This window comes from Polyodon spathula, chromosome 5 (assembly GCF_017654505.1).
Source record: "Polyodon spathula isolate WHYD16114869_AA chromosome 5, ASM1765450v1, whole genome shotgun sequence".
NCBI classification, from domain to species: domain Eukaryota; kingdom Metazoa; phylum Chordata; class Actinopteri; order Acipenseriformes; family Polyodontidae; genus Polyodon; species Polyodon spathula.
Genome location: NC_054538.1, coordinates 75,626,551 through 75,640,677, shown reverse-complemented (window position 1 = coordinate 75,640,677; position 14,127 = coordinate 75,626,551). Strand labels below are relative to the sequence as shown.

Here is a 14,127-nt window from a genome sequence, read left to right as displayed (position 1 = left end):
GTCTACCTGTGCTGTCGATAAGATCAAGAGCGTCTTATTGGAGTGTGAGACAGAAAGGTTAGGCAAAGGCTTCCATTAATTGATGCAAAGGCAAAATGAAGCACACTGTTAGTTATTTTTACAATGCAGACATGGAAGCTAAATGTATAAATAGTACAATTACTTTAAAATATGCTACATGATGACAGCAACTTTGATACGAAGCTTTCGAATCCCAAGTGCCGTTACGTTAGTTTGGTTCATTTAAAACAGGAAACTATTTGACAGCCATGACTTCTCAAGAGTCTGGAAGTTCAATTAGTGTTTAAGTGCTGCCAGCTCAAAATGTCTCATTATTTGTTCATCGGAGTGACATCATTCTGTAGTAATGCAGCTGATACTTGTTTTTACCTCAAGATACTGTAGGACTTTAGATAGTTCAAACCAGTGCAACTAAATTTGAAGACAACTACCATGCATGGGGCTAGTTATGTAATGTTAGTATTGTCCCTACTACTCCCCCCCCCAAGGTCTAGATTTGCCCCTGCTCAAATGTGGCATTTGTCAAAGTTGGCTTTAAAAGCAGTTCAGTCTAATAAATGATTAAATCATTTATATATCTTGATTATCTGTAAAAATGTGATTATACAAACTGATCATAATTTATTTCAATACATTTCTAATAGATATTTTGTCTCTGCTATCATACATTGTACTGTTACCTGACGAAGATTCCTTGTTACTTTGACATCATGCCAGGCATTGTCATTAAACTTCCCATTGACAGGTTCCACCAGCGCCTCGAAGGCCCCCGACCCCAGATTAATGACGAGAGAGACGGCTCCGTTCTTCAGAGCAAGATTCACGTAGTCGGCAGATTTGCCCGTGTGCAGCATCAGCCCATTCCTCTGAAGGGTTTTGAACGACAACGTGATTTCATCACTGCTGCTCTGAATTGGGTTCTGGGATAAGTCGTAGCAGAAGTATTCAGACCCTTTGAAGGTTGCAACATATTCCTCTTTTGCTGCAGGAGAATAAACAGAAAAAAAAGAAATAACGTTAAGTAACCTTGCTCTGTTCCTGGGAATGAATGAATATATATATACACACACACACACACACACACACACACACACACACACACACACACACACACACACACACACACACACACACACACACACACACACACACACACACACACACACACACACACACACACACACACACACACACACACACACACACACACACACACACACACACACACACACACACACACACACACACACACTATTAGTTCTAACATTCCGTGAATTTGATATTAAGAATATGTTAAAAGGACATGCATTCTGCTGAACTTGAGTATAGTGAGGATCATCTGTTTTGCTGAAGGTAAGATAAAGCAGAACTCATACACTTTATTTATTTATGATTGAATGTTATAGAAGAGAATAACAAGTACAAACATTTTACTGCTAGGCTTGCAAAATATCTAACACTAGGCCTGCTCCTGGGAGAAAGGAAATGTATGTAAAGGAAATCAGATGTAAGTCAATTTAGCAAATCTGCTTTTTAAAAACATGACTATTTCCTATGCTTCCTTTAAAAGGAGACACAGCAATTGCAAGTGGGAAAGGCTTTTGTTAAGGCAAACAATTCCCTGTAGCTGAAATCTATAATAATGTCACAAATGCAAATGATTGTGCTTGTTTTGAGAATTACTTTTAAATACAGAGAAGGAATATGAAATCAAATGCATACAAGTGGACCCCAAGAATTGCTTAACAGTCTGATACAATGATACCACTGAGGAATAACAGTGAGCTCACTGAGGTGCCACACACTCATCATTAAGAATGGATCTGTGCAATGCTTTTAGCTTCAGTAGACAGACTGCAAATAATCGAACAAATTGTGTCCTTTAGAGCTGCATAAGCCTAATTACAAGGAGGCGTGTTTCAAGGTCCTCTGTAATGATGACTGTTAATAAACCATGCTTTTATCTTGCCCCTTAATTATGAACTCAGCCACAGACACAACTAGATTGTGTGTATTTACCATGGTCTGTGGCAATGTGATTGTGACCAGAGCTTTATTTTACAGTAAAAGAGAATCTCTGAATGGATGTATGGAAACCAAAATTACAGTTTAACTATTTACATGCTTACAATTCTACCTGAACTGTCAAAAACACTTCCTAATATGAAGGTAATATGAGCAGCAGAAATAGTGCATGCACATACCATTGCAGCTTCCATTGTTACAGTTTACTTTGCTGTATTTGCATGGTACATTTTTTGTATTATGCGCTTGTAGTCCACTGTTCATTACCATGGATAAGCAAGGTCGCCAGCATTATTTTTAAATAGACCACAGTTAGCGAATATTTACTTTCCTGGAATGTGCTTTACAGATTTTTGCAATCAGAGCGTTGCTATTTGTTTCCATAAGTTCCAGCTGTAAACCGTTTTTAGTAAACAACTCTACATGTATTTAAATCTCATTCAAAAGAAAGCTGTCTAATAGCGCTTTTCCAGAACTCAAAAGATGGCTTTAAGTGTTTTTTTGTCTACGCTATATTGCCCTTCTTTAGGATACAAGACTAAATCCTTTACCAATCACATTTTCCTTGAGAAACAAAAACAAAAAAAATGCTAAATCAGCAAACCTGGGAACTCTATATTGGAAATGGGAGCGTCACTTGTCATTTGTATGATCAGACCTATCATTGTGACTGACAAACATAAGTTTTATATGTGTCCCATCAGATGTCCTATCTAAGATCACTGCAGATAATCTCCCCATTCATATTCTCCACCTGACACCTTCAGTAATCGATATTGCTTTGGAATACACACTGTACACAGAGAAGTTTTGTTTTTTGCATCTGTTGCCATTCTCTGGGGTTTCTGTAATAAAGTCTGACTCTGGGCACAACAGAAATGATCAGTCATTAACAACAGACATCCATGCAATAATGATCTCCACACAAGTGCACCACTTAAAAAGCTTAAAAGAAATACCAATGTCTTCCTATATTCTACTGATGAAGTACCATGTTTGCCTCTGTATAAACTCATGCTGAAAGGCAATTAATGGTATTTGGTTTCAGCCACACCACAGATCAATTATCCAGCCATACTGTTACACACCAGAGAAATCAAGCTTCCCTATCATTTCTGAGAAACAGAGTCAAGTTTACCGGGAAGACTTAAAATAACCGAAAGCAGGTCAAATTTTCAGTCTGTGTGCTTTTTTTTTTTGTTTTTTTTTTTTTAACTTCCAGAAGAAATAATACAACCACAACGTTTGTATATCTCTTTCTTTCTAGTTTCCCACTTAAATAAAGTGTGCAAAGCTATGTATTTTCAACTATTGTGTGTGTGTAAAAATTACACATTAATGCCTGACAAACAAAGCGCTATTTATAATACTGGGAATTAAGTCTGTCCTACGAACAAAAAACAGAGCCTGGACTAGACAGCCTAAATGAATCAGAAGGTTAAATACTGGACCTTATTTTATTTATTTATTTATTTGTGTATTCATTTATTTAGTTATTACTGAAACGTGCTCTGACTTTTAATGTATTTGGTGTATTCCTATAAAAATGGATTTTATCATTTCAGATAGCTGCAAATCACTAGCACAATGAGAATGCAGTCTAGATCAAAGCCATATGTCTAGCCAAGACATCATGACAAGAGGTAATGGTGCTTTTTCGCTTTCTGCGACACTATGAGACTGTGAATCACTGGTTGCAAAGAAATATAGTAAAACAGCTCGTTTCACTTTCCTGGCAATCTAAACCATCATTCCACTGAGTGATTTCGACAGTGCACTCATCCAACTCACCCAGCTGCCTCACAGAAGCATGCACCTTTCTATCTTCCTGTCTTATTTATTCATCTAATCTAGTACAATCAATATGTCAAAAACAAGAGAGAGAAAAAAAAGCTTCACAATTGGCCTCCAAGGAATGAATACTGTATGGGATTTTCCTCTTCGAGCAGATGATGACCTCAGCATGTGAAAAACAAAGAGACCCTGTAATTGCAATGTTTCAAAAGCCTCATTCCTACCATATAGCATGTCGACGTCAGGGAGCTGTAGCTAAACATTACGTTTTCTTTTCTTTTTTTTTTTGTCCCGCTGCCTTTGTTTATGATGTTTGAAATCATTTGAAATCGCTTCTTTTTGCCGTTATTTTGATGTGTTCTGTGTTAAGGGTAGACATGATTTCAGGAGTTGCTTTTCTCTTCTAGTTGTATGACATACACATATGTAACACAGGCTAGATCATCTAACATGTCTTCATAAAAGTAAGATCCAGCTCCATGCAATAGAAAAAGATAATTGTTATATATATATATATATATATATATATATATATATATATATATATATATATATATATATATATATATATATATATATACACATACACATACAGCGGCAAGAAGAGAAGGAGACAGACTCATCTGACAATTGCAGTGGCCTCTACTGTACCTCTTTGCACTAACACAAACCATCTGTATGATCTTTGCGCAATGCAAAATAGAGACGCAAAACCGCAAGCATAGACTTTAAAAAAAAAATCTTTCTAAAACGTAAACCTGCCAATATTAGCATTACACTGAAGAACAAAAACATCAATTTCAGAAAGAACTAGACTAATAAACAATCCTTTCCCTGGCCTACTTTCCATGGAAAAGCTGGAATGAATATTATGTTCATTAACAATGCAAATAATAAGGACTTGTATGTCTCAGTATACATTTTCAGTGACCACCTGAGGATGTAGTTTATTTATGCATAAACTAGCATGTAGGTTGTATACAGACTCAGCACTAATACAACCTCCTTTAAAACCATCTACACCAACGGCCAAAAATGTTGCATCACCTACAATTTTAGGATTCAGACATGTAATTCAATATGTTAATGCAACACTATTCAGCAGGTCATTTGACTAATTTAGCAAAATTAGTTAATTCTATAGGGTGTTGCAAAACATTTGGTCATAGCTGTACAGTATAATACAATAGTGTATGTTCAATTGATCATAGCACTGTTTAAATACTTAACAAATAGCCCAAAGGTATGAAAATCTTTGAGCTATAAAGTTGTAAAGTTTGGGTGTAAAGTTTGTTAAGAGTATAGTTGGTGAAGTATAAAGGATTGTCAAAAAGGACTTCCGTATGTTATAAAAATAGTTGTTTAAAAATGGATTGTAAAAGCTTTAACAATAAACTGGCATCAGCTATTTTATATTATAGTGCAGCTAGTGACTGGGCTATAATTACAAAAAACTGTTGGAAAAAGAACATTAATTATTAACTTCAACACAGCTTTCATTTCCGATTCATCTTTTCATTTAGTTGTGCACATGCTCTTCTCCTGGGGACAGCTGTGCATAATGAATAAAAGTCATTTTTGAAAGATTATACATTTTACCTAAAATACCCAACAACTATTCACAATGAATATTCTGACAATTACAGTGATATAAATTGACTTTCAACAGTTTTTCATTTCATGAAATTCTAATAACACATTGAACATGGAAAAAATATATATGTAATTTTCAATTACAAAAATACCTGTTTTGCAGTCAGCTCTGCATCGTAGTGCATGTCTCAATTCCAGATCAATGCATACAAATATTATTTCAGTTTGTAAATTAAGACAAGTATCCTTGAAACTAATGCCACTTGACCAACAGTCAAATGTTCCTCTCTGTGTTTAGGGTTTAAAAAGCTACCCCATAAATTTGTAAATGCAAACGAATTGTTGGCTACACAAACATTCACTTTTTTGTTATACAGTGGGGGAAAAAGAAAGAGTAGTTGTAGCGATATGGTAGTAGGAGGTAAACATGTTACACCTTTAGCAGACTGCCATTCTGCATGCTTTACTGTAAGCACTGGGTAAATTCAGTTTGTCCACTGTGCAACACATACACTGCTAAATCAAAGGGAAATCATGAATGCTGACAATGTTTTATTTATCTGTCTTTCACAATCTTAAACCATATTAATATTATACTCATTTTCATTGTTGTTTTGCATTTTTAAATGTATCATTAAACAATCCCTCATAGATGATCTGTGTTGGTCATGCAGGGGTGTGTGTGTGTGTGTGTGTGTGTATATATATATATATATATATATATATATATATATATATATATATATATATATATATATATATATATATATATACACAGTACTGTGCAAAAGTTTTAGGCAGGTGTGAAAAAATGCTGTAAAGTAAGAATGCTTTCAAAAATAGACATTTTAATAGTTTAGATTTATCAATTAACAAAATGCAAAGTGAGTGAACAGAAGAAAAATCTACATCAAATCCATATTTGGTGTGACCACCCTTTGCCTTCAAAACAGCATCAATTCTTCTAGGTACACTTGCACAAAGTCAGGGATTTTGTAGGCATATAGTCAGGTGTATGATTAAACAATTATACCAAACAGGTGCTAATGATCATCAATTCAATATGTAGGTTGAAACACAATCATTAACTGAAACAGAAACAGCTGTGTAGGAGGAATAAAACTGGGTGAGGAACAGCCAAACTCAGCTAACAAGGTGAGGTTGCTGAAGACAGTTTACTGTCAAAAGTCATACACCATGGCAAGACTGAGCACAGCAACAAGACACAAGGTAGTTATACTGCATCAGCAAGGTCTCTCCCAGGCAGAAATTTCAAGGCAGACAGGGGTTTCCAGATGTGCTGTCCAAGCTCTTTTGAAGAAGCACAAAGAAACAGGCAACGTTGAGGACCGTAGACGCAGTGGTTGGCCAAGGAAACTTACTGCAGCAGATGAAAGACACATCATGCTTACTTCCCTTCGCAATCGGAAGATGTCCAGCAGTGCCATCAGCTCAGAATTGGCAGAAAACAGTGGGACCCTGGTACACCCATCTACTGTCCGGAGAAGTCTGGTCAGAAGTGGCCTTCATGGAAGACTTGCGGCCAAAAAGCCATACCTCCGACGTGGAAACAAGGCCAAGCAACTCAACTATGCACGAAAACACAGGAACTGGGGTGCAGAAAAATGGCAGCAGGTGCTCTGGACTGATGAGTCAAAATTTGAAATATTTGGCTGTAACAGAAGGCAGTTTGTTCGCCGAAGGGTCTGGAGAGTGGTACACGAATGAGTGTCTGCAGGCAACAGTGAAGCATGGTGGAGGTTCCTTGCAAGTTTGGGGTTGCATTTCTGCAAATGGAGTTGGGGATTTGGTCAGAATTAATGGTCTCCTCAATGCTGAGAAGTACAGGCAGATACTTATCCATCATGCAATACCATCAGGGAGGCATCTGATTGGCCCCAAATTTATTCTGCAGCATGATAACGACCCCAAACATACAGCTAAAGTCATTAAGAACTATCTTCAGCGTAAAGAAGAACAAGGAGTCCTGGAAGTGATGGTATGGCCCCCACAGAGCCCTGATCTCAACATCAGTGAGTCTGTCTGGGATTACATGGAGAGAGAGAAGCAACTGAGGCTGCCTAAATCCACAGAAGAACTGTCGTTAGTTCTCCAAGATGTTTGGGCCAACCTACCTGCCAAGTTCCTTCAAAAACTGTGTGCAAGTGTACCTAGAAGAATTGATGCTGTTTTGAAGGCAAAGGGTGGTCACACCAAATATTGATTTGATGTAGATTTTTCTTCTGTTCACTCACTTTGCATTTTGTTAATTGATAAATATAAACTATTAACATGTCTATTTTTGAAAGCATTCTTACTTTACAGCATTTTTTCACACCTGCCTAAAACTTTTGCATAGTACTATATACATGAGAGGATAAATACACAAAATGTGCTGTGCAATTCTAACAAAATCATATCCTTTAATAAATCTTGCTTGAATACATTTAGATTAAACACAAATTGTGTGTAAAAAAAAAAAAAAAAAAAGATATTTAAAATAATAAATGCATTCCCAGGAAAGCAGTATTATCCAAACACCCTTTAATATTTCAGCATATTCCTTAGTTTAAACAAATGAAGCAAGCCTCACATAATTACAGAAATCAGACTTCGTAACTCCCATCGCTTTAATAACATTTCTCCAGTACAGCCCAGCAGTCTCGGTGTACCTAATAAGATTTCAGACTCATAAATGAGCTATTTTAGGAACTGTCATTGATCCATCAAGATAAGGTATAAGATACTTAATATGATTTAGGCTTGTCACTGTTGTCAAGGCAAACTTGTCAAATCTATATAGTCATAGGAGGTCAGACTGGGTATCCAGAAAGCAAGGATGACTTCACTCTCATCTCAACATTGGTGCTAAAATTTTACTCAAGACAGATAATGGATCACATTGTGTTTCCATCATTTAAGACAGATCAATACAGTACAGTAGGCTCTCCATATTGAATTAATGCAAACATCTGATGATGGATGCGTTACTGCAAGGTCCAATAACACTGCACAGGCTTCACACGTTTCTTGTACGTACAGTAGGAGGGATATTTATCGGGGACGTGTTTGAATTGAAATATACTTTTTTCAAGATTATTCTGCATGGTTACATGCAAATCAACCTAAAAGCTGGAGTGCTGAGATCATCATGTACATGAATGATTGACAGACTCACTGTGCAAAAATATAATTTTCCTGCATATTATTTGCATAAACCATACACATACAGAGTATGAAATCAGATTACGCTGCATATGAACAAATATGCTTACGCTTTTAAATTATACACTAGAGCAATTACTTACAGCTTAGGGAACCTGGAAAAGGACATTAAGGAATAATTTTCCAGTGTACTAACCCTGGATACCCATTTTTGAGAGAACTCACTGTAAAAACAATACAAATAAAAAAGACCTCCAGATATTGCAAAGCAGTACAATGTCTAAAGACAGAAGTTGTAATATGATCTAAAGGAATCTACATGTTCTTAATATTGGAATTTAACTTTGACCTGATTATATAATTAAGTGTTTTTTGGGGATTGTGATACATGAGAGTCACAAAAAACAAACAAACAAAAAAAAAACTTCAAGGTGCAAACTTTCTCTCACAGAGTAATTCCAATACACCTGAATTTTTTTTTTCTGAAAGGCCCACTTGTAACCTGCTGTTCAATCTGCACTGGAGATGGCATTTTTCAGTTAGCTGGGCTTTGACACATGTACTGTTTAGGTGAATGTAATCAAATGACTGTCCTGACATTGCTTCAAAGCACATATATGTTGCTCACAGAGAGTTTTAGATGTGCTGCGCATCATATTAAGTAAAGCACAAAGTTCCAGAAGTTTCTCTATTAGCCCATTTGACATATTTACTGTAAACACAACAGCAACCTTGTAGCATGTTATACTGCACAGGCACAAGTAGACTAAAAACCTTCTTTGCCACTGACTGAGTCTATGTGTGACCCTAAGCAAGTCACTTAACCTCCTTGTGCTCCACCCTGCGGATGAGATGTTAGATCAACGTCCTGTTGTAAGTGACTCTGCATATAATGCACAGTTCAGAGCCTACCTCTGTAAAGCACTTTGTGATGATGGTCCACTATGAAAGGCGCTATATATAAAAATAAAGATATTATTATTATTATTATTATTATTATTATTATTATTATTATTATTATTATTATAAAAAAGAAACTGCATTCAATTAAATAAGTACTTGCAAATTCGGTGATTAAAAAATGTGCATGATGAATAGAATACATTTTCTTATATTGGTCCCAATGATGTCCATGGGACTTTAATGTCAAATGCTGCTGAAATAAGACTTCTGTTAAGACTGTAAGTAGAGTTGACATTGTCTATACAGTTTACATATTCAAAATAGGAATGCAGATATAAGACAGACTTTTTGCAAAATGCAAGACTTCTATTTAAGAAATAGATAAAGAGATGTGAGTTTCACACAGGGAACAAAGGTCTTTCAATGCAGAAATAACTTAATGCGATGGGTATAGCACCGCCATTGCAAAACGTATTTTCAGAGCCAGAATACAGTAATGAGACTAACATGTCTTTGAGGGAGAGAATACTGTAGGGAGACTGACATATGGACAGAAATAGCTTCTCTCTCTCTCTCTCTCTCTCTCTCTCTCTCTCTCTCTCTCTCTCTCTCTCTCTCTCTCTCTCTCTCTCTCTCTCTCTCTCTCTCTCTCTCTCTCTCGAATATTCCACTTAAATGCATATATCCTAAATGTGGACCTGTATTTGAGGCTGATATAGGTAATAACATGTGGAATTAAAAACCCACAAGTACCCAGATACAGTTACTGCTTATTATTATTATTATTATTATTATTATTATTATTATTATTATTATTATTATTATAGCCACTATACACTACCATAGGTGTGTCCACTTATGATATGCTTTTTATCAGCCTTTGATTAGTGATGTATAGGTTACAATTGTTCCCCTGAGTTGTCTGCCTTTTTGGCATGATATACACAAAAGATACATTGGCAAACATGTGCTGTATTAAACCCCAACAAGATGATTCCTTTTTAGATATAAAGCGTGTCTCAAGCATGTGCAAACTCTCAACCCTCAATCAATGGCAAAATGTTACATTAATTAATTTAAAATTCACTTCCTTCTACAAGGGTACTATCTTACATGAATATTCAATATTTTGAGATAATTGGCACAGCTGGCTTGAAAAATTGATTGTTTAATGTGAAATTATGCACATGCATTGTATGGAGGTGTGCTTGGTGGTGTCATCACATCCTAGTTTAAATCCCAGTGGCGCAGCCTTGGTTACCCAAGCCCAGGATTTAACATTTTATTTTTACTGGGAGAGAATTTAATGATGATGATCTAGAGAATTAAATATGTACCTTCATTTGGCATTTTCTAAAGCTCCTGCAGAATCTACAATATTCATTAGAAAAGTAAACACAACTGTCTTCATAAAGCTGACTTGGATGACTAGCAGTGAAATCATATTTAGTATTCCTGAGCCCCCACTTCTATATTGCAAAAAGCTTGACATGTTGTATAACAGATTATGCAGATTTGTTGCCTCTTGTGATTACTTAACACATCTCTATTTACTTTATCTTAGCTTCATCTGGTTGTCAGAAGAAGGTACAGCTGGTTACTTTTTTATATAAACAGTTTAATGGGCACTGCCCACAATATCTTTTCTGTGTGTGTGTGTGTGTGTGTGTGTGTGTGTGTATATATATATATATATATATATATATATATATATATATATATATATATGTGTGTGTGTGTGTGTGTGTGTGTGTTATCTATATCTATCTATCTATCTATATATATATATATATATATATATATATATATATATATATATATATATATATATATATATATATATATATATGCATGGCAATGATGTGTTAATGATGTTACAACCAAATCTTTGGTTTAATGCCCCTGATGTGAACATTTTCAAGAAAACACTGTGTTGATAGGGGATACATCATATCAGCTTTCCTTAGCATGAATTAAGCTACAGGTATATTTTACAGAATGTCATATAGAAGCACACTGATTCCTTATTACTTATTACTACTGCACATCAGGTACTGAATGAATACAAAATCCATGCAGCTGAACTGTTTCTCCCCTGTGCATTCACAATAACAAGCAGCACTCCAGTCCAGTTCCTGTTCCTTTAAACCAGCATGCAGCAGGGTTTATACTGTAGTTTAAACACCTCTGTACATTACATGTGCTACTTACAATGCAAGAATAGGATGAGTTTATTTTGTATAACTGAAAAACTGACAACTTTCACTGATTTTAAAGTGGGAATGTCAGCTACTAGGTCAGAGGGACAGTAGGATTAATTATTTAAAAACACTGAATAGGAAGCCCGTGACATTTTAAAGAGATAGAAAGTAAACTCCCTGCATACCTGACCAGTGATGGGGGCACAGGCTTCCGCAGAGCTTTTGCATGAATGTACAAGCCAATTGCTTTCAGAGGAGGGCACCGCTTTGGTCGTTAATGGGAAGGTAATGTCATCGCTACAAATCAGTAGGGGGGAGAAATAATTCACCTGCTTACAGCAGGTGATGTGACCTCATTGTTTTTTAATGCGGTCGTCTCATCTAAATTCGCCAGGCCATTAAAAAGCCTTTTGTTACCTCTGATTTATTCATATACCATACTTCGCTTTTCTGCCGTATATATCTCTGATTGCTATGGTGACTGGAAGCGAATACACTAAGGATTAGAAGGCAGGCAGCGTAAAACTGTTAAGAAAGTACTGTCAGCAGGAACTGCAGGAAACCACCAGAATCTGCCCTTATTGTTATTCAAGATAACCTGATTTCTAAATGAACAGCTGATTTCATGTTGACTGGAAAGGGAGCTGCCTACACATATCTTCAAATCATTATTAGAATTACTGATTAATGCTAGAATTATATGTTCAAGATGGTACTTGTTTTTACACACACACACACACACACATACATGTATATATGAAGCAGTGATTGGAAATCCTGGCCTGTGATTGGTTAACACCTCATTGTATGAGGAAAAATAGATTGCACTATTGCCCTAACATCCTTACACCACTGGTCAATAGTCTCCATCTGTCCTGTGATTAGTTCACATCACTGCCAGCCCCGCCCCTTTTCAAAGGAACACCTTTTTCTCCTGAACTCTTCACATGAGAAAATGGCTGAAGCTGAATCTGTGAGTTAACAGAACATGTATTACAAAACCTACTACAAGAGAAAGATGCTTCAAACACTAAAATGATGATTAAAACGTCACAGTCACTGTTTTCTGACTTTCTGAAATTCAAACAAATTAAACTCGAGGAAAACAACTATGACGGCGGGATATAAAGTGGACTATGTAGCAGTCAGCAAACCAGTCAGAGACAGAGAAAAACTTTGCTAACTGTACGGTATGAACTTCAAAAACATTTTCTGTTACTTGTTAATTTATTTATTTACTTACTTATGTTCTATCACCTATATTTAAACAAAATATATAAAGTCGTATGTATTATCCAACCTTGCCTCGCTTATTTTCTTACTTGATTCATATATTAAATATGTACTGCAGACTCAGCCATAGTGGAAAATTAAATGCCCCTCAGGAAGACTATAATTGGAACAGCAATTACATTTACTGTTATGCTAATGTACAGTATTTTAGGTATGATAGCTACATCGTTTGGTGGGCCTGTATTTGAGATTTAGAATAGTTCAAGAAAGAAATGTTTATTTTTAAAACATGTAAGGCCACTTCTATCAAGATCGTACACCTTAGAAAATACCACTACCTGGCAAAAACATAATACAGTATATAAAGTCATATTTACTGTCTAACTTTGCCTCTCTTATTATTTTGACTGACTCATATATTAAATATATACTGCAGACTCAGCTCATAGTGAAAAATGAAATGCCCCTTGGGAAGATCAGTGTTACCTCCGGCTTCAGGCATTATAGCCCCCTAACGGTAACAATAGTCTTCTCTCCGTCAATAATATTCCACTATAGCTCTCCTGTCCAGTCCACACACACACACACACACACACACACACACACACACACACACACACACACACACACACACACACACACACACACATTGCTAAATTGCTAAAAATAACTGCAGCGCTTATTCAAGGGTGGCGCTTATTAGACGTTCACTACTGTGGTTTTCGAAAACACAATCTTTTAGTGCGTTTTTTTATGGTATTTGAGGGAGGCGTATATTAAAGTTTAATTCTGTGGATACAACTTGATCAGGATGGAGAAGAAGTCCTACAACTTTAGACTGAAGCTTTTTTGCTCCCAGATCCGATCACTGTTGGACTAGGTGAGGCCACATACCAGTGTAGCATGGAGATGGAAATTCTAAACAACAAAAGAGAAATGTCAACTCATTATATACTGTGCATTTCTTTCTCTTCAACCAGCAAGACAACTAAACATTTCTGGTCTCCTGATCCAGGCAGGGCTTCAGTGAGGAAGATGAGTTGATTCCATGGCTATCTTGGGCATCTCTTATTAGCCAAAATACCGTGAATACAACAACCAAAACAGAAATGCATTTAGAAACTTAAAATAATAATCATAGAGCTCCTGCATTACAACTAAAGTGTATTGCTTTTCTTGCTAATTCCTAACT

General features: G+C 36.1%; 1 protein-coding gene across 26 annotated transcripts in view; it reads right to left on the bottom strand.

The window, feature by feature from the left end:
- Positions 1–14,127, bottom strand: part of nrxn1a (neurexin 1a) — a 394,460-nt gene that overhangs the window by 273,638 nt on the left and 106,695 nt on the right. For all 26 annotated transcript variants that reach the window (XM_041251357.1, XM_041251339.1, XM_041251340.1 and 23 more), the window contains one exon: positions 702–1,003. In XM_041251357.1, coding sequence (XP_041107291.1) covers positions 702–1,003 — 302 coding nt within the window. The remainder of the gene's footprint in view (positions 1–701; positions 1,004–14,127) is intronic.